The 22,347-nt window shown below is 58.3% G+C and overlaps 2 protein-coding genes across 7 annotated transcripts; one reads left to right on the top strand and one right to left on the bottom strand.

Annotated features, from left to right (window-relative positions):
- Positions 1-2,573: 2,573 nt before the first annotated feature.
- Znf784 (zinc finger protein 784) lies at positions 2,574-9,313 on the top strand. Of its 3 annotated transcripts, none has more exons than XM_070000651.1 (3): positions 2,574-2,890; positions 6,471-6,580; positions 8,134-9,313. In XM_070000651.1, exons 2-3 carry the CDS (start codon positions 6,485-6,487, stop codon positions 8,914-8,916), a joined length of 879 nt encoding a protein of 292 aa, XP_069856752.1. In that variant the 5' UTR covers positions 2,574-2,890; positions 6,471-6,484; the 3' UTR covers positions 8,917-9,313. The 3 variants fall into 3 exon arrangements, with proteins under 3 accessions (XP_069856752.1, XP_069856753.1, XP_069856754.1); XM_070000652.1 differs by lacking the exon at positions 2,574-2,890 and adding an exon at positions 4,237-5,254; XM_070000653.1 differs by lacking the exon at positions 2,574-2,890 and having other exon boundaries at positions 6,494-7,160.
- A 679-nt stretch (positions 9,314-9,992) lies between these two features.
- Positions 9,993-19,732, bottom strand: Znf865 (zinc finger protein 865). Of its 4 annotated transcripts, XM_070000643.1 has the most exons (4): positions 19,481-19,732; positions 18,077-18,160; positions 14,344-14,458; positions 9,993-13,896 (listed from the first exon to the last, which is right to left on the bottom strand). In XM_070000643.1, the coding sequence occupies exon 4, from the start codon at positions 13,889-13,891 to the stop codon at positions 10,799-10,801; it is 3,093 nt and encodes a 1,030-aa protein (XP_069856744.1). In that variant the 5' UTR covers positions 13,892-13,896; positions 14,344-14,458; positions 18,077-18,160; positions 19,481-19,732; the 3' UTR covers positions 9,993-10,798. The 4 variants fall into 4 exon arrangements, with proteins under 4 accessions (XP_069856744.1, XP_069856743.1, XP_069856742.1 ...); XM_070000642.1 differs by lacking the exon at positions 14,344-14,458; XM_070000641.1 differs by lacking the exons at positions 14,344-14,458; positions 18,077-18,160.
- Positions 19,733-22,347: the final 2,615 nt, after the last annotated feature.

Raw genomic sequence — 22,347 nt, 5'->3', positions numbered from 1 at the left:
GACACATGACAGCCAAACTCCATTTCAAGTGCTAGGGTTTCAATTCTGACAGACAAGTCTACAGGATGCAGGCAAATAGGCAGCCATGGTGAACAGTCAGAGTGCGATGGTTGTTCCAGGAGGACACAGAAGCAGGTGACCCAACCTGAGGGACAGCTGCAAAGATATTCTAGAGCCAATGTCCCAGTTCAGTCTTGGAAGACCCAACTACGTGTGGGAACCCCCACACTCAAGAGCCAGAAGCATGGCTGGGAAAGTGGCTCAGTGGTAGAGTGCTCGCCTCGCATGCATGAAGCCCTGGGTTTGATTCCTCATACACAGAAAAAGCCAGAAGTGGTGCTGTGGCTCAAGTGGTAGAGCGCTAGCCTATCACTAGCAGTCATCTGCCAGCACAACTGAGCCAACCAGAGACAAAGCTGGCTGAAGACCCCTACCAGCACTAAACTGAAGTATTGATCCTGCTGACATGAGGTCACCACGAGAAGACAGGGGCAGCACACGTGCCACACACAACTACTACATCCCTGGAACCAATAGCAAAAGAAGAGAAGTTCAGAAGAGAGAAGCTCCAGAGAGAGCTTGGCTCAGAGCTGGAGTCAGGGAGGACTTAGAGTAACTTTCTGTGCTGGAAAAAAAAATTACAGAGAAAAGGTCACTCCAGACAGCAGGGACAGCTCAAGACTTAATACCTGCAGGTGTGAGCCTGTGAGAGTATTGCATTTGGCTCAAGCACCATATGGTGAGAGGTGAGCTGGATGGTGTGGCCAGCATTGCCAGGAGTGTGCCAAATGAAAAAGCACTCGTCTACCACCTGCCTAGACACCGAGTGTACTCCCAACACCACTTAATAAGTCTGGGTGCTCAAGCCTGTTGATAGGGTAAACTAAACTTTACCAGAGAACCACGCATATATCCAGGTACAGAGAACAAAGATTTATTGCTGGGAAAGGGGTCGGCAAGACTCCTTCTCACAAGGGAGAAGTGAGAAGCAGCACTGGCTATTGTCCGAGGTGACCCATATAACCTAGGAGGTTTAGGAGGGCCTAGAAGGGTCTAGGAGGCAGAGACCCTGGTGAAGATGTGAGGGCCAGGGGTTACATCATAGCAGACTAGGATTTATGGCTGCTGCCCAAGTAGTAGATAAGGGCCCTGCAGCTGCCCACACCTGAAGGTCACTCTAAGGGGCTCCTGCTGCCTTATATGGTGGTAGCTGCCCCAGAGAAGTGCCATCCCAAGGTAAAGGGGATTGGAGGCTAATTATTTACTGCCTTTACTAAATGGGTCTAGTGTTGACTAGGAAGGGAGCATGCTACATTGTGGAGAGGGAAAGGAGTATACTAAGCTATGGGAAGGGAGCTCATTTTGCTAACACCAGTAATCTGTGTTCTGGAGACCGTAGTTCAAAGCTTGCCTGGACAGGAAAATCCATGAGATTCTTCTCTCCAAGTAACCACCAGGAAACCGCAAGTGGCCCTGTGGCTGAAGTGGTAGAGCACTGGCCTTGAGCAAAAAGAGCTCAGGGACTGCATCTAGGCCCTGAGTTAAAGCCCCCGGATCAAAACACACACACATATACACACACACAAGAGGTCCAGGCTGGGATGTTGATTTCTACAACTCGAGGGAGCTTTGAGCAGGAAAGGAACAAGATCTGGTCTTTGGTTTTTTAAAGAAAATATTTCAATTATCTGGAGTACAAGCAAAGCAAAAGAGCCAAAAAACAAAGTCAACAGACCTACAGGATTTTCTGGGATGAAAACCTCTTGAGAAGTTTACTGCAGTCAGGATGAAGAGTGTATAGAGCTGTCTCCCTAACTAGAATCCGTGTGTGTGTGTGTGTGTGTGTGTATGTTTCCTGGGGCTTAAACTCAGAACCTCTCATCCTCCTGAGTAGCTAGGATTTCAGGCATGAGCCATGGTTCCCCGCTTTCAGAGCCGGGGTATGGCTGTCAGAGGGTGGTACGTGTCCTTCCTTCCAGTTATTTTCCATCAGAAAGATCTTAGAAACTGGCTGGGGGAGGGGGGGAGAGGTCTGTCCTTAATCCCAGAATCTGGGAGGCCCAGGGTGGAGGATAAATCAGAGGCCAGCCTGGTGAGACCAGTTTCAAAAGGAAAAGCTCTGGGGAGGCAAAGAAAAGAGGATCTCAGGCTCCTTGTGAGAAGCCTGTCTCCATATCAAAAAAGGAGAGCAGGGGAGAAGATAGAAAAAATAAATAGGGCTGGGAAGGTGGCTTAGTGGTGGAGTGCTTGCCTAGCATGCCTGGAGCCCTGGGTTCCATTCCTCAGTAACATGTAAATAGAAAAAGACGGAAGTGGTGCCGTGGTTCAGGTGGTAAGCCTTGAGCAAAGAAGCTCAGGGACAGTGCCCAGGCCCTGGGTTCAAGCCCTAGGACTGGCAAAAATATAAAGATCTAGGGCCTGCGGAGCTGGGAGCTGGCCCCGTCACCCTCCGGGAAGAACATGACCTGGCTGTTACAAGTCCCCAAAAACCCAAGTGACTTTTACACGGGTCCCAAGAACAGAGTGCAGCGGGGGAACGGGCAGCAGCTGGGGAGTACCCAAGCCTTTGCTTCCGTCCGAGGCTCCGCCCCGCGCCTCCCCGCGTTGGCCCTCCCACAGCGGCCCCTCTAGCCGCCCCGCTCTCCATGGTATCGCTCTGGCCTCCGTGCAGCTTTCTATGGTCATCCCTACACCCCACCCCGACCCAGTGCTCGAGGTTTCCGACGTTGTCCGGTTCCGGGGCAGTCGGCCGCCTGCGCCCGTCGGGGTACCCGTCTCGCTCAGCCACACTGAGAGACAGGCGTGTAAAAGAGTGATTTTCAGCGAGGGACCGGCTTTGCAAGGCCCATCTCCAAGGGAAAGGGACCCGGCTTGAGCGCACGCGTTTCCGGTACTCGGCACCAGGGCTCCGGGGGGGGGGGTGGGAACCGATGGCGAAGAGAGAACGAATCCGCGTCCCACGGGACCGGGCATCTTCCCGTCACCCAGGGTCTCCCCAGAACTGTCACCCTCCGCAGAGGGCACTCCCGCCTCCCCGCCTCGCTTTCGTTCTGACGGTGCTGGGGACAGATGGGGGGACGGGGACGTCGTTCTACGGAAGGTGGCGCCCCAAGTGGGGAGAGAGCTCATCCCCCAAACTAGCCGGCACCAGACAGATGTGCCTCTGGTCTCAGCACTCACAACCTCGGGCTCCTCGGGTTTGGAAACTGACAGACAGGCTCGTAAAAAGACAGGAGGCCTTCACAGCCCCGGCTGGCGGGAGTCCCCATCGCCGAAGCAAAGCGGGCATTACGCTTTCCTTCAGAATCATTGAAGCCATTGAGGCAGGTTTGCCATCAACCAATAGTGGCTGGCCCAGGCTCCTCAGTCTGTCAACCCCATTCAATTCACGTGTGAAAGAAACTGGATTAGGATTTCTACAAACCCGAGAGGATACTGAAACTACAACAGCTGTGAGCACAGAATAAGACTATGATTGGCAGATGCTAGACTAGGAATCCATGTGCACTTCATCGCTGAGCTACATCATCCCCAAACCAATAATAATTTCTGATCACCTGTTTTAACATAAAGCCTATTATCTTTGTATCCCTTGTAGAAAGTGGTACCCAGGCATCGCCGGCTCACACCTGTCATCCAAGCTACTCAGGAGGCTGAGATCTGAAGATCCGGGTTCCAAACCAGGCCAGGCAGGAAAGTTTATTCCTCAGCACCACATAAAGGAGAAAAAGCCGGAAGTGGTGCTGTGGCTCCAGTGGTAGAGCGCTAGCTTTGAGCTGAAGAGCTGAGGGACAGCGCCCAGGCCCAGAGTTCAGGCTCCACAATTGGCAAAAAAAAAAAAAAAAAAAAAAAAGTCATACAGATGTATTATCAGTATAATTTCAATTTGTTTTGTTTGTGCTGGTTTTGAGGCTTGAACTTAACCTGGGAGCTGTCAGCTTATTTTTGGACACCTTCACTTCCAGCTTTTTTTTTTTTGTCGGTCGTGGGGCCTGAACTCTGGGCCTGGGCACTGTCCCTCAGCTCTTCAGCTCAAGGCTAGTGCTCTACCACTTGAGCCACAGCGCCACTTCTGGCTTTTTCTGCTTATGTGGTGCTGAGGAGTCGAACCCAGGGCCTCATGTATACAAGGCAAGCACTCTACCACTGAGCCACCATCCCAGCCCCTTCCAGCTTTTTGTGTGTGTGTGTGTGTGTGTGTGTGTGTGTGTGTTTTGGGGGGGTCTGGTCGTGGGGCCTGAACTCTGGGCTTGGGCACTATCCCTCAGCTCTTTAGCTCAAGGCTAGCGCTCTACCACTTGAGTCACAGCGCCACTTCCGGGTTTTTTCTTTTTTGCTTATGTGGTGCTGAGGAATCGAACCCAGGGCCTCAGGCATGCAAGGCAAGCACTCTACCACTGAGCCAACTTTCCAGCCCCCTTCCAGCTTTTTTTGGTAGTTAATTGGAAATGAGTCTTGCAGATGTTCCTGCCCAGGCTGGCTTTGAATCACAACACTCAGATCTCAGCCTCTTGAGTAGTATATGATTACAGGTGTTAACTACAGCACCCAGATTTTTTTTTTTTTTTGCTAGTCCTGGAGCTTGAACTTGGCCTGGGCACTGTCCCTGAGCCTCTTTGTGCTCAAGGCTAGCACTTTGCCACTTGAGCCAAAGTGCCACTTCCAGCTTTTTCTTTTCTTTTTTTCTTTCTTTTTTTTTGGGGGGGGGTCAGTCATGGGGCTTGAACTCTGGGCTTGGGCGCTGTCCCTACCCTCTTCAGCTCAAGGCAAGTGCTCTACCACTTGAGCCACAGCCCCACTTCTGGCTTTCTAGCGATTTATTGGAGATAAGAATTTCATGGAAGCCGGCCACCGGTGGCTCATGCCTGTAATCCTAGCTACTCAGGAGGCTGAGATCTGAGGATCATGGTTCAAAGCCAGCCCAGGCAGGAAAAGTCTATGAAATTCTTATCTCCAATAAACCACCAGAAAACCGGAAGTGGTGCTGTAGCTCAAGTGGTAGAGCGCTAGCCTTGAGCTGAAGAGCTGAGGGACAGTGCTCAGGCCCAGAGTTCAAGCCTCATGACTAACAAAAATAAATAAATAAATAAATAATAGATTAATAAAAAGCACCAGTGGCTCACACCTGTAATCCTAGCTATTTAGGCAACTGAGATCTGAGATTTGTGGTTCAAAGCCAGCCCCGGCAGGAAAGTCTGTGACACTCTTATCTCTAACCCCCAGGAAACTGGAAGCAGCACTGTGGCTCAAAGTGGTAAGCACTACACTTGAGCTGAAGAGCTCAGGGATGGTGCCTAGGCCCTGAGTTCAAGCCCCACCACTGACCAAAAACAAAAACAAAAAAAAACCTGTAATCTATTTTGAGGAATTACAATTCAAGACTGGGTAAAATCAAAGGTTTCCTTGAAAAATAAGACTAAGACAAAAATGGCTGTTGGGAATTGTTCATGTGCCTAGAAAACTAAAGTTCCTGAGTTAATTCATACTTTGATTGTGAAAATAGTATCAAATGTAAGCAAATTCACAATTACACAGAAGTAATATTGTGTATCTGTTGAGATATGATAGATTGTGCTGCAGTAACAAGCACAAAAGCTCAATGTACTAACACATGAACCTGTCTTTGGTCTGGCCATACTGGAGTTTGAACTTGGAGCCTTGTACATGCCAGTCACTCTAACACTTGAGACCCAGCTTGAGCCTGAGCCTAGATTCTAGGTTACATATGTGTATCTGGGTCTGGGCATTGTAGAGCAGTGGTACAGCGTACCACTGATATTCAGCAAACCTTGGGCCGGGATGAGTTTCCTTAAGGGACCATTTCAAACCTGAGCCGCTTAATGCAACATACACTTCTTGTGAATGTTCACTCTCCGTGCAGGCCTGTACCAGCTCACGCTGGGTGTGATCCTCCTAAAGGAATGCCACCCACCAATCACCCCCTACCACAGATCAGCAAGAATGGCCAAGTGCGGGGTGGGAGTGGGGGACTCCAGGGTTCCTACAGAGGCCTGACCAGGCTCACACTCCACAGACCCTCACATGTCCTGGCCCAAAGGAAGCCAAATGGCCACAAAGTGAAATGTCACCCTCTATGCTCCCATGCTTGTAACAGGGGATCTCCTGCCCCACCTGTCCGAGGAAGAGGTCTCCCAGGTTTCACTGGGTTTTCGGGACAAGTCTACAGTTTTGCAGGAGAAAGGGGAATGGTCCAGGAGATGCAGTGACCTAAGGCCACCACCAGAGGAGCCTGTCCTTAATGCTGCCACAAACTCCCCTTCGGGGGGCCTTCCTCCTCCCAAGCTGGGAGCTCTGAGGGATGTTTCCTCCCAGGACCACCCGTGTTGCTGTTTACTAACCGCCCCCCTCCCCCCACCCCCCACACCTTCAGCGCTTTTTGGCCTGGTTGCGTCGCCCCGGCGCGTGCGCGGACCTGGCTCTGCCTATCTGAGATTTCTGCTTATTGCCAGGTGATGAACAGGCCATGGAGGCACACTCGGACGGACCTCGGGGCGCTCGTGTGCCGCAGCTGACTTCGAGCCGCCATCTCCCCCTTCTCGGCCTCCCAAGAAGCTTGCAGGTTAGGCAAGCACCAAGGCCCCAGGAGACCGGTCGAGAAGGGGGCTCCAGAACGTTCTCTGCCAGCGCTGTCCCGGACCGGCGATCCTCCCACTCCCGGCCCCTCTATCAGCCATGTTCCACCAAACCCCGTTTTTAAGGATCTTTCTCGACACTGACCTAAAACAAAACCTTACATGGCAAACTATGTATCACGCACAGGTGCACGGAGGTGCATTCCTGAGAGGGCCCCGCGCGCGGGCCCCGGGGGACTGCGTGGCCTGGCCGGGGCAGGGGCCCCGCTGCTGGAAGCTGCTGCCCGGCCCGCTCCGGCTCTGCCCGGGCCCGGGCCCGGAGGGTAAACCTGGCCGCCGCGGGGCTGCGCCTCTCTGCGCTCCCCGCCCCCTCTCGGCCACGCCCCCTCACTGTCCCGAGGCGCGCCTGCGCCATACCTCTGACGACAGCACGGTCACGGCCCCTTTCCAGAATGCTCATTGGCCTCGGGGGCGGGGCTTGGGCACAAGATGGCCACCGTGCGCCCGGAGCCCCGGATTCCGAGCTCACCGACCCCGGAGTCAGCGTCCCCGGAGCCTCCGGACCTGGTGCGGGCGGGAAAGAGGCCCCGGAGAGCAGGCTCAGGCCGGGAGGGGAGCTCAGGGCAGGGGGCGGGACCTACAACAGCAAGGCGGGGAGGAACTAGGTTCTGTAGGGGGCGGGACTCCTAGCGATTGTGATGGGCGGGGTCTGGAGAGGAGCCTATAGGGAGAGAGGGGCGGGGCCTGATCGAGGCGTGCCTGGGACCGAGTCAGCTATGGGGCGGGATTCGCCCTCATTTGCATAGCAAGAGGTGGAGCCTTCGGAAGGGGGCGGAGTCTAGGGACTTCTAGGGCTCCTGAACTTGGAGGTTGGGAAGGTGATCCTGAAAAAGGGGGGGGGGGGAGAGTGTGTTTGAGCCTGTTCACAGGTTTGAGTGGGGCCTGCAAGGGATGTGCCCCGTGCCCAAGGGCGAATTTGGGAGGAGGTCTGGATGGTCCAGTTGACTCTAGATTCCCCTCCAGACGTTCCCCCCACTCTGAGAGCATTTATTCACCCAACACTCATTGAGCCGAGGCAGGCAGATCAGGGTTTCCCTGCAAAGAGCGGCAACACCCGGGGTTTGCTGTGTGCGTCCTGTGAAGGAAGAGAGAAGAGAGCTGGCTGAGTGCGGTGGTGGCGGCTAGCTAAACAGGGATCAGTTGGCCGGGCGCCGGCTCAGCTTACCCCGGGGTCAGGGCGCGGAGTGGGAGCCAGATTCGGGTGGACCTTAGTGGCGCTGTGAGGTTTGAGCGCAGCTGAAGTCCCCTCCCCGCCCCCCAGACCGGCGCTCTACCACTTGAGCCCACAGCTCCACCCCGGCCTTTTGCCAGTCATTTGAAGATGAGTCTCAGGAAGCTTCCTGCCCGGGCTGGCCTCGAACTGCTATCCTCAGATCTGAGCCTCCCGGTGTAGCTGGGACTGGGGTGCAGGTTTAACCGGTGGCGGCCGGCGGGGGGGGTCCCGGGCGAAGTCACAGGCCGCCCTCCCTTCCTACGCCAGGTCTCCGGGCCCGAGGACGACAGCCCCGCCCCGCAGCCCAGCAGCCTCATCGAGATCCAGGTGGTGAGAGTCACGGACGCGGCGCCCGAGCCTGGGCCCCCCGCGCCCGGCTCCTTCCCCTGTGCCTTGTGCCCGGCCGCCTTCCGGCTGGTATCGGAGCTGCTGTTCCACGAGCACGGCCACCTGGCGGGCGCGGAGCGCGGCGGGGACCCGAGCCGCTGCCACGTGTGCGGGCTACGCTGCCCCGGGCCGGCCGGGCTCCGCGCGCACTACCGGCTGCACACCGGAGAGCAGCCGCCGCGCTGCCTGCGCTGCCCGCGCGCCTGCCAGCCCGGGGCGACGGCGGGGGCCGCGACGGCCGCGGGGAAGCCATTCGCCTGCCGCTTCTGTGCCAAGCCCTTCCGCCGCTCCTCGGACTTGCGGGACCACGAGCGCGTGCACACCGGAGAGCGGCCCTACCACTGCGGCGTGTGCGGCAAGGGCTTCACGCAGTCGTCGGTGCTGAGCGGCCACGCGCGCATCCACACCGGCGAGCGCCCGTTTCTCTGCGCGCTCTGCGGCCGCGCCTTCAACAACTCCTCCAACTTCCGCAAGCACCAGCGCACGCACCTGTCGGGACCCCGAGACATAGGGGGCCCCCTGGGCGGGGCCCTGAGGCCGACGAACAGCCCCGGGACGGTGAGCGCCGAGGCGGGCCCGCCGCGGCTGGGGGGCGCGGGTTTGGATCCAGTCCCGGGGCTCGCTCCACCGCAGACGCCCCGAGGGCAGGGACGCGGCCACTGACTCAGGGCGTGTGGCGTGCCCCGCGGCTCCTCCCCCGCCCCCCCAGCTCCCGTCGTCCTTGGACAGTACGGCCTCGCGAGGCTGCCACCATGGGGGGGTAGCAGGAGCAGGGACCCCCAAAGACCTTCATCCCCAGCCCTGGTAGTGCCGGGATCCCAAGGCCGGCCTACCTCACTGGATTGCACTTATCTCCACCCGGGCCGGCCGGCGCGGGCTCCAGGTCTCCTCACCTCAGCCTCCAGAGCAAGGCTGGAGCGGGATCTCCATGGCGCCCCTCCCCGACACCGCGCGCCCTGCTTCCCGGGCCGGGCTAAGCGTGGCCCTGGGGCCGCCTGGGTGCAGAATCGAGGACGTGGGGGCGGCAGGTGGGAACCCCAGTTCTGTTGGATTAAATGGCTTTCGGGAGCTTCTGTCTGTCTTGTATGCAGGAGCCACCTGGCTTCCCCCTCGGGAGGAGGGATGGACACGGGGCCACCATCAGCAAGTTGTTCTGGGCCGTCCTCCAGGTCGGTGGACGGTTCTGGGTGTCTGGAGGTGGTTTGGCTGTGGCAGCGGGACCTGGGGACTGGGGCACAATGGACGCCTACGGCTGAGGTAACCACCAAGAAGTGACTGGCCCCAGTAATGGACACCTGTGGCTGGCGGTCAGGCCCCAGTTTGTCCTTCAGAGCAGCTGCCAGCACCTCCGTGCCCCCCATGCTCCCAGGCAGCTGGGACTCAGTACAGTTCATCCCCCCTCTTCCCACCTGCACCTCGGCCCAAGCTGAGCAGAGCCACTAAGCGGCCCTGGAGCCCTGTGCCCCATCCACCCCCTTCTCTTTCCTGTCCAGCCGTTCAGTACTTGTGGAATCTGAAGGCTTCCATCATCACCCATCTTGTGTCTCAGCTGTGGGGCCCCTGGGCCTCAGTAGCCTGACCTTCCACAAGAAGCCTAGTCACTGTCACCAGAACACAGTGCCTCCAACACCGACGGGGTCAAAGGAGAATACCAGCAGGAGCTCGGTGGTGTGCTCTCTCTCTCACACACACACACACACACACACACAGAGACACGTGCACACGCGTGGGATCAGAGTTGTATTTAGCAGGCCTGGCAGCTGCCAGTTTCCAGCCATTAGCTTCCAAACTCTCCATAACTCCAGTCTGAGTAAGAGCCTTCAGCACCTACGTGGAGTGCTTTCTGCACTCCTGTGGCTCTGTGCCCTGGCTCAGGGGTCGCCTTCACCCCGTTCTCAAGGGTGACCCCCGCAGCGGCACACAGGTCTGCTTCACAATCAGAACACGGAGTCACACCACGTGAGGCCCTTGCCCACTTCATGTTCAGGGCTAGAGCTGAGGCGGCCGAGGCTTGATGCACATCTGGGCATCAGCCAGCCTCTGGCAGCCAGGTCCGAATCCCGCTGGTGGCAGCGAGGCAGGTCTCAGTGCGGCATCAGCGGCCCTGTGCTCCCCAGCGCGGGCGGCGGGAGACAGGAGGACTAGGGCTGCCGCCCGGGCGCCTGCACGCAGCTTCCCCACCCCAGGTCGCCGCGATACTCCTCAGCAGCCATGTTAATAACATTTATTGTTCTCTGCTCCGTACAAGCCTCGTCTGGCACCCACCCCCCCACCCCAATCCAAGAGCACCCGGACCCCACCCCAGGCCTCCCAACTGCGACTTGCTCCATCCAGCCGGACTGGGGGGGTGGGGGTAGCGGAGACTCACCTGGAGCAGGTCTGCTGGGGAGAGAATGCGCGTGTCCACTGGGACGCGAAAAAGTCAAGAAATGTCTGGGGCCGTGAAGCCGGGCCTCAAGTTCAGAGGGGTGGCGGGAGGAGGGGCTGGCGCGATCCGCGGCTGCGCGCAGAGGGGGTAGGGGGGGGAGAAGGGGCATGACGGCGGTCAGGGGTCCTTCCCGGGCAGGGCGGCGGCCGCGGCCCCGGCCCCCCCGAGGCCCTCGGCCTTGTGCACCAGGCGGTGCTTCTTCAAGCCGTAGGTGTTGGCGAAGCCCTCCCCGCAGGAGGAGCAGCGGAATGGCCGGCCGCCCTGGTGGGCCGCCAGGTGCTTGCGGAAGTAGCCAGGGTCCTTGAAGGCCTTGAGGCAGGCGGGACAGCGTAGCTCAGGCCTTGGTGGCTCGTGCGCACGCTGGTGACGCAGCACAGAGCTCAGGTAGAAAAAGCCCTTGCCGCAGTGCTCGCAGCGGTAGGCGCGCTCGCCCAGGTGCAGCCGCTGGTGCTCCAGCAAGTTGGAGCGGTAGCGGAAGGTCTTCCCACAGGCGCCACAGCGCTGCGGGCGCGCCACGGCGTGCAACCGTCGGTGCTCCGCCAGGCTGGATGACTGCGCGAAGCGCTTGGCGCACACGCCGCACTTGAATGCGCGCTCGCCGGTGTGCACCACGCGGTGTTGGCGCAGGTACCACGAGCGCAGGAAGCCGCGGCCACACACGCCGCAGCGGTAGGGCCGCTGCTCTGTGTGGCAGCGTTGGTGGCGCATAAGCAGCGCCGCCTCCCAGAAGCGCTTCCCGCACACCGGGCAGCGGAAGCCGCGCTTCTGCCGGTGGCTGCGGCGGTGCAGGAGCAGGTCATAGGCGCCAGCGAAGCTCTGCCCGCACAGCCCGCAGCCCAGCGTCCGGCGCACCAGGTGCACGTACTTGTGCGTAACCAGGCCCAGGAAGTGCTTGAAGCTCTGCCCGCACGTGGCACAGCTGAAGCGCTCTGGCCCCGCCCCACCGGCCCCGCCAGCCGCCGCCGGCCCGCTCGTGTCCTCCGTCCCGGGGGCGCCGGCCAGCGCTGCCACCGCCGCGCCCACCTCCCCGGCCAGCCCGTGGTCCAGCGCGCTGCCCGCTTCAGAGCCCGCGGTGGGGCCGTCCGCAGCCTGGGGCCCGCCCGGCGCGGGCGCCAGCAGGCGCTCGGGGGCCGCCTGGTGCACCAGCTTGTGCCACATGAGGTTCTCGATGAAGCCAAAGGTTTTGCCACAGGCATCGCAGCCGTAGGGCTTCTCAGGCATATGCGCCTCCTTGTGGCTCATCACGTGGAACAGGTCCGGGAAGTGCTCACCGCAGTCTGAGCACGCGTAGCTCAGCGCTTCGGCTGGGGCGCCGGCGGCAGCGGCTCCCGGCCCGCAGGCCCCAGGCGCCGTGGGGCCACCGGCCAGGGCGCAGGGCAGCTGCAGGCGGTGCACCTGGCGGTGGCGGGTAAGACTCTGCGGGTAGCCGAAGACCTTGCCGCACAGCTCGCACTTGTAGGGCCGCTCGCGAGTGTGCACCACGTGGTGCTTGCTCAGGTGGAAGGACTCGCGGAAGCGCTTCCCACACACTGGGCACTGGTGCGGCTTTTCACCGGTATGGATTCGCTCGTGGCGCTTCAGCGTCTCGCGGCGGCCAAAGCCGCGCCCGCAGATGCCGCAGCAGAAGGTCTTCCCGGGGCCACCGGGGCCTGCGCCGCCCGTGCCTGCGCTGCCGGGCCCAGCCCCACCAAGCAGCAGCGGGTGCGCGCCCAGCAGCGGCATAGGCACAGCGCCATAGACTACTGCGGCGGCCGCAGCCGTGGCCGCCTTATCACCTTCGTTGGCGGGCGGGTCAGGGGGCAGCAGGTAGGGGCCCGGGGGGAAGGCGGCGGGCGGCGCGGGCGGCGGCGGTGGCGCGGGTGCATCTTTGGCGCCGCTGTCATGTGCGGCGTGGGCCGCCTTGTGCCGCAGCAGGCTCTGCGGTGCCGAGTAGGACTTCCCACACAGGTCGCAGGGGAAGGCGGGCCGCGCGCCGGCCGCGTGCGCTGCCTGATGCTTGAGCAGGTAGGCCGCATCACGGAAGGCCTTGCCACACACGCCACAGGGCAGGCGCAGCAGGTCGGCGGAGTGGGTCTTCACGTGGCGCTTGAGGCTCTCGCGGCGGTTGAAGCTCTTCCCGCAGGCAGAGCAGGAGAAGGGCTTCTCGCCGGTGTGGATGATCTGGTGCTGGTGCAGGTGGCTGGGCTTCTTGAACACCTTCCAACACAGCGGGCAGGCGAAGGGGCCCTCACCACCGCCGGTGCCGGGCGGCGGGAGCGGCGCAGCCAGGCCCGCGGGGCCGTCGGTGGCGGCCGGGGGGGCGGCGGCAGTGGCAGCGGGCCCTGGCAGGCTGGTTGGGGGCGGCGGGCCCGGGGGCGCGGTCGGCGGTGGGGCCTGGGAAGCCGGGCCCGGTGGGGCCCCGGGCGCAGGCGGCGCGTCCTTGTGGCAGCGCCGGTGGCGGATGAGACTGGACACGTGGTTATAGGTGCGGCCGCAGACCCCGCACTCATAGGGGCGCTCGCCCGAGTGCACCAGCATGTGCTGCACTAGGTGTGATGACTGCTTGAAGGACTTCTGGCACACTCCGCACGGGAAGCGCCGCTCCATCAGGTACTTCAGCCGCCGGAAGTAACCCTTGTCGTCCTTGGGGTCGCTGGCTGCGCCCGCGCCTGCTGGGGCCTGTGAGGCAGCGGTGGGCAGCGGGCCCGGGGCCCCCACGGGGCTGCCCAGCCCTGGGGCCCCGCCTGGCCCCGCTGCCGCCGCAGGCGCACCCCGCTTCAGGCTCCCGAACAGGTGCTGGTGCCCGGAGAGGTCGACAATACCCCACTGCGGGGCAGGGAAGGCGGCGTCGAAGAGCGGTGGCGGTGGCGCCCCGAAGGCTGGCGGCGGTGGTGGCGGGTCCGGCTTCTTGGCCTGCGAGGACGATGAGGACGAGGAGGACGAGGTGGAGGAGGCGGAGGATGAAGCGGCCTCCGCCTTGGGCTTGAAGCCGGCCGGGCCCCCGTAGTCGTACTGCGGTGGCGGCGCGGGCGGCGGTGGCGCAGGCGGCGGGCCCGGGGCGCCGGCGCAGGGCAGCACGGCCGTCTTGCCGTGCTCGCTGTACAGCTCCAGCGGCTCGAAGCGCTGGTGGTTGAGGAACTCGAGGAAGTCGAAGGGGTAGCTCTGGAAGTGGACACCGTCCTCACCCGCCAGCCCACCGGGCCCGCCACCCGCCGCGGGGTTGGCCTCCATCTCACCTGCGGGGAGAGCATGGTGAGGACAGTGGGGCCAGGGATGCCCGGGGTGCAGGGAGATGGGGGGGGGGAGGCAGGGAATGGGCGGGGCAAGGACAGGCGACGCCCTCGGCCCTCCTGGCCCAGGCTGGCCTCTGCTCCCTGCCTTCTTCCCCATCCGGTACTCCGCCTCCGCTCCCGAGGCCCAGGGTCTCCCCAACTCTGCTGCTCCTGGCCTGCACCCCCGCCTCCCTGGCCTGGACCCTTTCCTCCTCAGCCTGCACCCCCTCCTCCCTGGCCAGCACCCCCTCCGGCTCCCTCTCCCCACCATCCACAGCCCCTTTCTCTCAATGCTCCCCACCAAACCCCAGGCTCAGCCTGCAAATGAGGACAGCAGCGGCACAGCAGCCTATCAACAGGCCCCTTTCCTGCCCAGCAGTGACCCCGGGCGTCCCAGGGCCTCAGCCTCACCTCCTTATCTACAGACGCCACAGCGCATGTGCATACCACCGAGTGCCTCGAGGACTCAACCCTTTAGCACGTTTTTTCGTGGCTTTGAGTCTCGGTTCTCTCCATTTTCACCTGCCTAGTAGGTGGGATTAAAGACAGGTACCACCATGCTTGCCTGGAAGGCTTTGCAGACAGCTAATTTGGGCATCTGTATGCACTTAATGTGCACAAGGTATTACTGTCCCTGCTGACAGGATGAGGGAGTCAGGACAAGCCCGGAGAATGGGGGAGGGATGGGACTACAAGGATGCACACCCATGCTTGGAGCCCACCCCAGCCCTTTAAACCACCCCAGCTCTGAAATGAGAACATCGTTCTCTCTGTTGGACCATGAAGAACCTGGCTTGTGCTGTGATGTGTTCAATGTCATATGACAACAGTGTTATACAGCCACTGGTTGACCAATCAGGAGACAACCCCATCTCCATGCTTAACCTCTATTGGAGTGTTTATCCAGGGACTGTACCCTGAAGACATTGATGGACCAGGCACTGGTGTCTCACACCTGTAATCCTAGCTACTCAGGTGGCTGAGATCTGAGGATTGCAGTTCAAAGCCAGCCTGGGCAGGAAAGTCCATGAAACTCTTGTCTCCAGTAAACCACCAGAAAATGGAAATGGCGCTGTGGCTCAAGTGGTAGAGCACTTGCCTTGAGCTGAAGAGCTGAGGGACAGCGCCCAGGCCCAGAGTACAAGACCCACGACCGACCAAAAAAAAAAAAAAAAAAAATGGGACTGCTATGAAACCAAGGTTCCACTAAGGTAGAACCTATTTGGGAGTCTCTGGTTGCAGAGAGACCTGGTATAATGGGGAATAGAGGAAGTGTCCCTGAATAGAATTGGTCTCTGCAGACTTCAGAAGCCTGCTGAAATGTGAAATTAAACCTTAAACACCCAATGAGTCCATGAAGAAATTACAAGATTTTTTTTAAGTGAAAATAAAAACATACCTACACTACATACAGCTTGGTGGGGGTTTTTGTTTGTTTGTTTTTGGGTCCGGTTGTAGGGCCTGAACTCTGGGCCTGGGCGCTGTCCCTCAGCTCTTCAGCTCAAGGCTAGCACTCTACCACTGAGCCACCTTCCCAGCTCCAGCTTGGTGTTTTTTTGAAACTTAGATTAGTAGAATAGCACTTGCTAGGCAAGTATAAGATTCAGTTCAGTCCTCAGCCCTGAAGAAAAAAATAAGCGTAGCTAAAGCTGTACTCGGAGGGAAATTCATAGTGGTAAACTATTGTGATGACGAGTAAATGGATGAGATAAAGCTGATGAGAACTCCCTGGGGAAAATTCTCCAGAGTTGATAGAGGGTGTCTCCCACAGAAGGAATTCTGGGACAGTGGCGTTAGGAGGATGACACAGTGGGAAGATGCTGAAGGCAACAATTAATTAGGCTTATGGCAAAGTTCACTGGAATTAAGGCTAAAACTCATGCCTTCTGCAGGAAGACGTGGCCTGGAGGCTTTCTGCAGAGTTCCAGTGACTCAGCTGATCTCAGGCTGCATTGACAGGCTCTCTCACCTGGGTCTCACAGCATTCCCAGGCCATTCTCGGTCCCATTATCTAAGTGGGGAAATTTGGGGGGGGGGCCGCAGCATTCATCCAGGTTCATGGGCACAGCAAAGGGAAAGCATGCAACAGGCCGCATCATCAAGTCCTGGTCTGCTAGAAACAATCATGTGACAGCAGCACTGAACTCTGAGCAGAGCATCCTAATGGCCAGGTCTTCCTCCAGAACCCCCTCCCAACCACCTCAGAGATCCTCAAAATTCCCCCATGTCCTCCTCCCAACCACCCGAGAGATGCTCACAATTGTTGAGAAGCCAGGCACTGGTGGCTCATGCCTGTCATCCTAGCTACTCTGGAGGCTGAGATCTGAGGATCACAATTCAAAGCCAGCCCTGGCAGTAAAGTCCATGAGACTAATTAACCACCAGAAAACTGGAAGTGGTACTGTGGCACAAGTGGTAGAGTCTAGCCTTTAGCTGAAGAATCCAGAGTTCAAGTCTCATGACTGACAAAAACAAACAGCAAGAGAGACTAGGCCAGAGAGATCATTCCTTTCCCAGAGTCGCAGTGCTAAACAATGCCCAGGCCAGGCCCACAAAGACAAAGTGGTTCCAGGCTCAATGCTTTTCCCTACAAGATGCTGTCTGCCAGCACTTCACCTTCCATGTTGAAGACAAGACCATAATATCCTGGACAATGCCTCCCTGTCACCTCACTCCCAAATTTGTTTGATTCAATGCCAGGACAAGCAATTCCTCAACAATTCCTCTTGATTCTTTAACAAGCAACCAGTCAGTATCTTATGTAGTTAATCTCCTTCACCTTCAGAAGTACTGCAATTCACACCTAAAGATAAGACTAAGGTCAAAACCACTGTCCCTTAGTTCCAGCCCCTGCAGTCAGAGAAAAACCCCAAGTCTTTATGATGACCTTCACAACCGTCACTGACCCTGGGGCTCCTTCCACTGGCCGTGCTTGCCCCCTTCCTCCCTCAGGGCTTACTCGACCTGCCTGGGATGGTGTGACTCCCCTGTTCCATCTGCTCTCCCGCCCTCTCCTCCTTCTTCTGCTCTACTTCAGTGCAGTTCTCAGGGACCACGGCCGCAGCCCCAGCTCCACTCCTCAACCTGCTCCATTCTCTCCTTACCACCCACTCTCATCTCTTGTCCCACATATGCTACTTCAGCTTCTTACTCATTTTGCTGGCCCCCTCTTTACAGGTTACGTGTGTGTGTGTGTGTGTGTGTGTGTGAGAGAGAGAGAGAGCGAGAGAGAGAGAGAGAGAGAGAACATACACATAGACCCCAATACTGGGGCTTGAACTCAGGGCTTGTGCTTTTTTACTCAAGGCTAACACTCTTACCATTGAAGCCAAAGTTCTACTTCTGCATTTTGCTGGTCTACTGAAGATAAGTCTCAGACTTTCCTTCCTGGGCTGGTTTCGAACCAAAATCCTCAGACCTTAGCTACCCAAATAGCTAGGATCGCAGCCGTAAACGCCCAGCACCTGGCAGAAGCTACATTTTTAAGTTTCCTTCACTGCTCTGTCCTCAGAACCTAGGGAAGGGCATCTTTGTTAAATACTTGTTAATAAATTAATAAGGCTAGAAAAAGTATAGTTTGCTAAACGACAGGAGTCCCAGTAAAACCCAGGGCTTCCCTTACTCATCTCAGCTCCCCTGGGGAAGGCAAGCAAACCCCAGTAGGGCCGCAGCTATCCAGAAGGGAATTAATATCAAGATCTTTTTGCTCAGTGCCTTATAGTAAGATGACCAAAGATAGGAATCCAGAAAGGCCAGGCCTTCCTGACATCCAGGCCCACACCTGTGTTTTCCTTCATACTCAGTGGTTTGATTTTCCCTGCTCTGCCCTATTGAGCTGTGCAGCATTGACACAGAGAAGTTTCCCTGTTTTTCTGTGACATCTCCTGTGTGACGTGCTCACTAAACAGCTGCAGAACATGTGAATGAAAGAAGACTCTGGGCTTGCCAGAGATCATCAAGGGCACATTGTTTGTTCCAAGGCACTTTGGGATCAAGTCTTGGTTCTTCTGTTCCATCCTCATGGGTCTGTCTCTCCTCATCCTGGCCACCATCATCCCAGAACCTTTGCTGTGTCCACGGGATCTTTGCATGACCTATCTCCAGCCTGCTCAGAAAACCCACCAAATAGCAACATACTGAGTACCTGTTTTTGATCCGCCTCAACTAGACTGCAGTCCCCAAAGGTGGAAGATGAAGCTCTCTCCTTCACAGGTATAAAGCCTTGGACCTAGAACAGTGAATATGTGTTCCAGGAAGAAGAAAAGCTGCTGGGCGCTGGTAGCTCACACCTACAATCCTAGCTACTCAGGAGGCTGAGATCTGAGGATTGCAGTTCAAAACCAGCAGAGGCAGGAAAGTCCATGAGACTCATCTCCAATTAACCATCAGAAAACCAGAAGTGGAACTGTGGCTTCAAGTGGTAGAGTGCTAACCTTGAGCAAAAGGGCTCTGGGACAGTACCCCGGCCCTGAATTCAAACCCCACAACCGATAAAAAGAAAATAAACGCTTATAGGAAAAAGTGTAGATGGTGCAGTCTTCTCCAGGAAGTCCAGAAGGAAATCAGGAGAGCAGCTACAGAGCAAGATAAGAGCTGCGAAGAGCAGGTCACTTTGATGGGGGCTCTTTCCCCACCACGCTGCTGGGGGACAGGAATTCTGAGAGCAAAGGAGCCAGGATGTAGGTCCGTGGAAGGTGAGGCATTAGTCCTTGAGAGCCTGGACTAAGCAGGCAGAGGAAAAGGATGGATGAGAGCATTAAGACAGAGCTCTAGAGGGCGCTGTTCTACCGAGGGGTGTGTTTGTAAGGGGTATTTTTTTTTTTCCTTGTGCAGGGACTGGGGACTTGAACTCAGGGCCTACGGCTCTTGCTTAGCTTTTTTTGCTTAAGCCTGGAGTCCTACCACTTGAGCCTAACCATTACTTCTGACTTTTTGTTGGCTAACTGAAGATACAGTCTCACAGACTTCCCTGCCCGGGCTGGCTTCGAACTGCGATCCTCAGATCTCAGCATCTTGAGTGACATGCGTGAGCCCCAAGGCTGTTGGCAAAAGGGGAATCACTGAGAGGGCTGGAGGGGAAACAACAGAGAAAGAAGATCCGCCTGGCACTGCAAGGAACGCAAGGCGTTTTCACCCCAGCCCGGGGTGCTGCAGGAGCTGCGCGATAGGACGGCGGGGCGGCTGTTGCGGGCCACAAAGGCGACAGGCCGAGGCGACAAGCCTATAGGGGATGCCAGGCTCAAGTAGCCGCCCTGCGCGGAGGGGAGGCCGGTGGCACCCGGGGAGGCCGCGGCCAGGCGTAGGGTGGGTGCCTAGAGCTGCCTGCCGACCTGGCTCGTCACCAAGGAAAGGGCCGCGCGGCGACCTCCCGCGCGGCGAGCGTGGGAAAGCGAGGTCTCCGGGGGGGGGGGCAGCGACGGGGTCCCCGAGCCAGGGCCCGCGCAGAGGCACCGGCGTTCTGAGGTGGGGGGGCATCCTGGGGACTGCTAACGACCAGAGAGAGGCCCTCCGCCCCCGCTGCGCCCGCGCCGCGAGCCCCGTCACTCACCGGCGCCGGGGTCTCCGCCGGCAGGAGGCCGAGGAGGCCGAGGAGGAGCCGCCGCTCCGGGGAGACCCGAGGGCCCGACCGGAAGTGCCGCCCCCGCCCCCTCCCCCAGCAGCCCCGAGCCACCGCCCGGAAGCGGAAGTCGCACCGGTTCCCGGGGCGCCGGCGTGGACTATGGTAGAAGGCGGCGGCGGCAGCGGCGGCGGCGGCGATGGGAAGTGCGCCTGCGCGCCACCCGGCGGACGGAGGCGGACAGAGAAACCCTATGCCGCTTCCGGTGGCGAGCCCAGCCCGGGCGTCAGCGCTTCGTGCGTGCCCGCTTCTTAGGGCGCCGCCCCCTCGCTCCGGACATCCGGTCAAGGCGCACCCTGGGGCTCGAGTCTCAAGCCAGAGCCCTGCCCCCTGCGTGTTGGCCACGCCCATTCTCCCCGGGTATGTTCGCCAAGCCTCCGCCCCCACAGCAAACCTGCTTTGTTGCTCCACCTCCGTGAAGGTTCTCTACAAGCCTCTTCCTCAGAGAAGACCACGCCCCTCCAGGAAGCCCCGCCCAGCGCTGCTGGGCTCGGGCCACGCCCCTCCTGAGTTAAGCTCTCCCCTACCCGGGGCATGCTGAGTCTTTCCTTACTGCCTTGCTTCGCGTTCCTGGTTCTCCACCTGCAGCGTCGGGCAGCGTTGAGTACCAGACCCACACAGTAGAAACGCTGCGGGGTTGTTCTTTTTTTTTTTTTTTTTGTCGGCCGTGGGGCTTGAACTCTGGGCCTGGGCGCTGTCCCTCAGCTCTTCAGCTCAAGGCGAGCGCTCTACCACTTGAGCTACAGCACCACTTCCGGTTTTCTGGTGGTTTATTGGAGATAGGAGTCTCACGGTCTCTCCTGCCCGGGCTGGCTTTGAACCGCGATCCTCAGATCTCAGCCTCCTGAGTAGCTAGGATTACAGGCGTGAGCCGCTGCAGCGCCTGGCTTAAATTTTTTTTTTTTTTTTGGGTCTGGTCATGGGGCCTGAACTCTGGGCCTGGGCGCTGTCCCTCAGCTCTTCAGCTCAAGGCTAACGCTCTTCCACTTGAGCCACAGTGCCACTTCCGGCTTTTTTCTTTATGTGGTGCTGAGGAATCGAACCCAGGGCCTCAGGCATGCAAGGCAAGCGCTCTACCACTGAGCCACCTTCCCAGCCCCGGGGTTGTTCTTTAAAGGCGCGTCAGGACATTAGGAAGTTCAGAACCACAGCTTCAACACGTCTGCCGCCTCTCTCATAGCTCTTTAACCCAACCACCCAAGCAGTTGTCCTCCGCAGAGCCCCTGCAAAACCTCCCCGCCTCTCAGAGGCTGCCTGCCCATCCTGCCCAACCTGCCCACTGCCTGGGCCCACTCAGCACCTTACACCCCAACCCAGAATTTCAGGAGCATCTCCCCAAGCTCCACCCCCACGTGCGGGGCCTTTCCTTCCCTCTCAGTTAATCACAGACCTAGTTAATCCTGCTCCATCTTCACCCGCCTCCTTTCTAGGTCTCTCTCTGGTTCTCCTCCTGCTACTCAGGGAGGCTTACACCTCATCCTGGCCCTTGCCCATCCGATCTCTTAAATCCTCCTGACATTGTCAGTCCTCAGGTCTGACTCACCTTCCACTGGGCTTTCTTAATGTTTAGTCCTGGGTATTGAACCCAGGACCTTAAGCACTCAAGACAAGTATTCTGCTACTAGCCGGTGCCGGTGGCTCACGCCTATCATCCTAGCTACGCAGGAGGCTGAGATCTGAGGATCGCAGTTAGGCCAGCCAGGGCAGGAAAGATCATAAGACTCTTATTTCCAATGAACTACCAGAAAACGAAGTGGTGCTGTGGCTCAAGTGGTAGAGCGCTCACCTTGAGCTGAAGAGCTGAGGGACAGCACCCAGGCCCAGAGTTCAAGACCCACAACGAACCCTCCCCCCCAAAAAACTTCTACCACTAAATTACACAGGGAAGGTGGCTCAGTGGTACAGTGCTTGCCTTGCATGCACGAGGCCCTGCGTTTAATTCCTCAGCACCACATAAGCAGAAAAACAGGAAGTGGTGCTGTGGCTCAAGTGGTAGAGCGCCAGCCTTGAGTGAAAGCTCAGGGACAGTGCCCAGGCCCAGAGTTTAAGCCCCACGACTGACCAAAAAAAAAAAAAAGTGCCGGGCGCTGGTGGCTCACGCCTGTAATCCTAGCTACTCAGGAGGCTGAGATCTGAGGATCTCGGTTCAAAGCCAGCCCGGGCAGGAGAGACCGTGAGACTCTTATCTCCAATAAACCACCAGAAAATCGGAAGTGGCGCTGTAGCTCAAGTGGTAGAGCGCTCGCCTAGAGCTGAAGAGCTGAAGGGACAGCGCCCAGGCCCAGAGTTCAAGCCCCACGACCGACCAAAAAAAAAAAAAAGTTACACTGTCGTTCTTTAACTCAGTCTTTCCTTCCTAGAAACTCTGCATCACACTTGGAGCTGAATCTGTGTGTGTAGCCAAGCACTGGCAAGGAAAACCCAGTGGTTTCGACTATGAACAGGGACTATTTGGGGCCTGTTTGTTTTTGTCGGTCATGGGGCTTGAATTGTGGGCTGGGCGATGTCCCTCAGCTCTTCAACTCAAGGCGAGTGCTCTACCACTTGAAACATTGGAGATAAGAGTCTTACGGACTTTCCTGCCCAGGCTGGCTTTGAACTACGATCCTCAGATCTCTGCCTCCTGAGTAGTTGGATGACAGGCCTGAGCCACTGGCTCGGGGCAATATTTTGGGTCTGATGGAGATGGAAAACAGGCTAAGGCTTTTTCTAGGCCATTCTGTCGGGTCCCACACACTCCTTTCAGGGCATTGAAGGTCTGAGAACACCGGAGGGGGGGGGGAGGCATTACAGAACAC

The sequence above is a fragment of the Dipodomys merriami genome, unplaced genomic scaffold (genome assembly GCF_024711535.1).
Source record: "Dipodomys merriami isolate MVZ:Mamm:240054 unplaced genomic scaffold, mDipMer1.0.p SCAF_57, whole genome shotgun sequence".
In the NCBI taxonomy this organism is placed as follows: domain Eukaryota; kingdom Metazoa; phylum Chordata; class Mammalia; order Rodentia; family Heteromyidae; genus Dipodomys; species Dipodomys merriami.
This window is presented reverse-complemented; position numbering and strand designations above follow the sequence as displayed.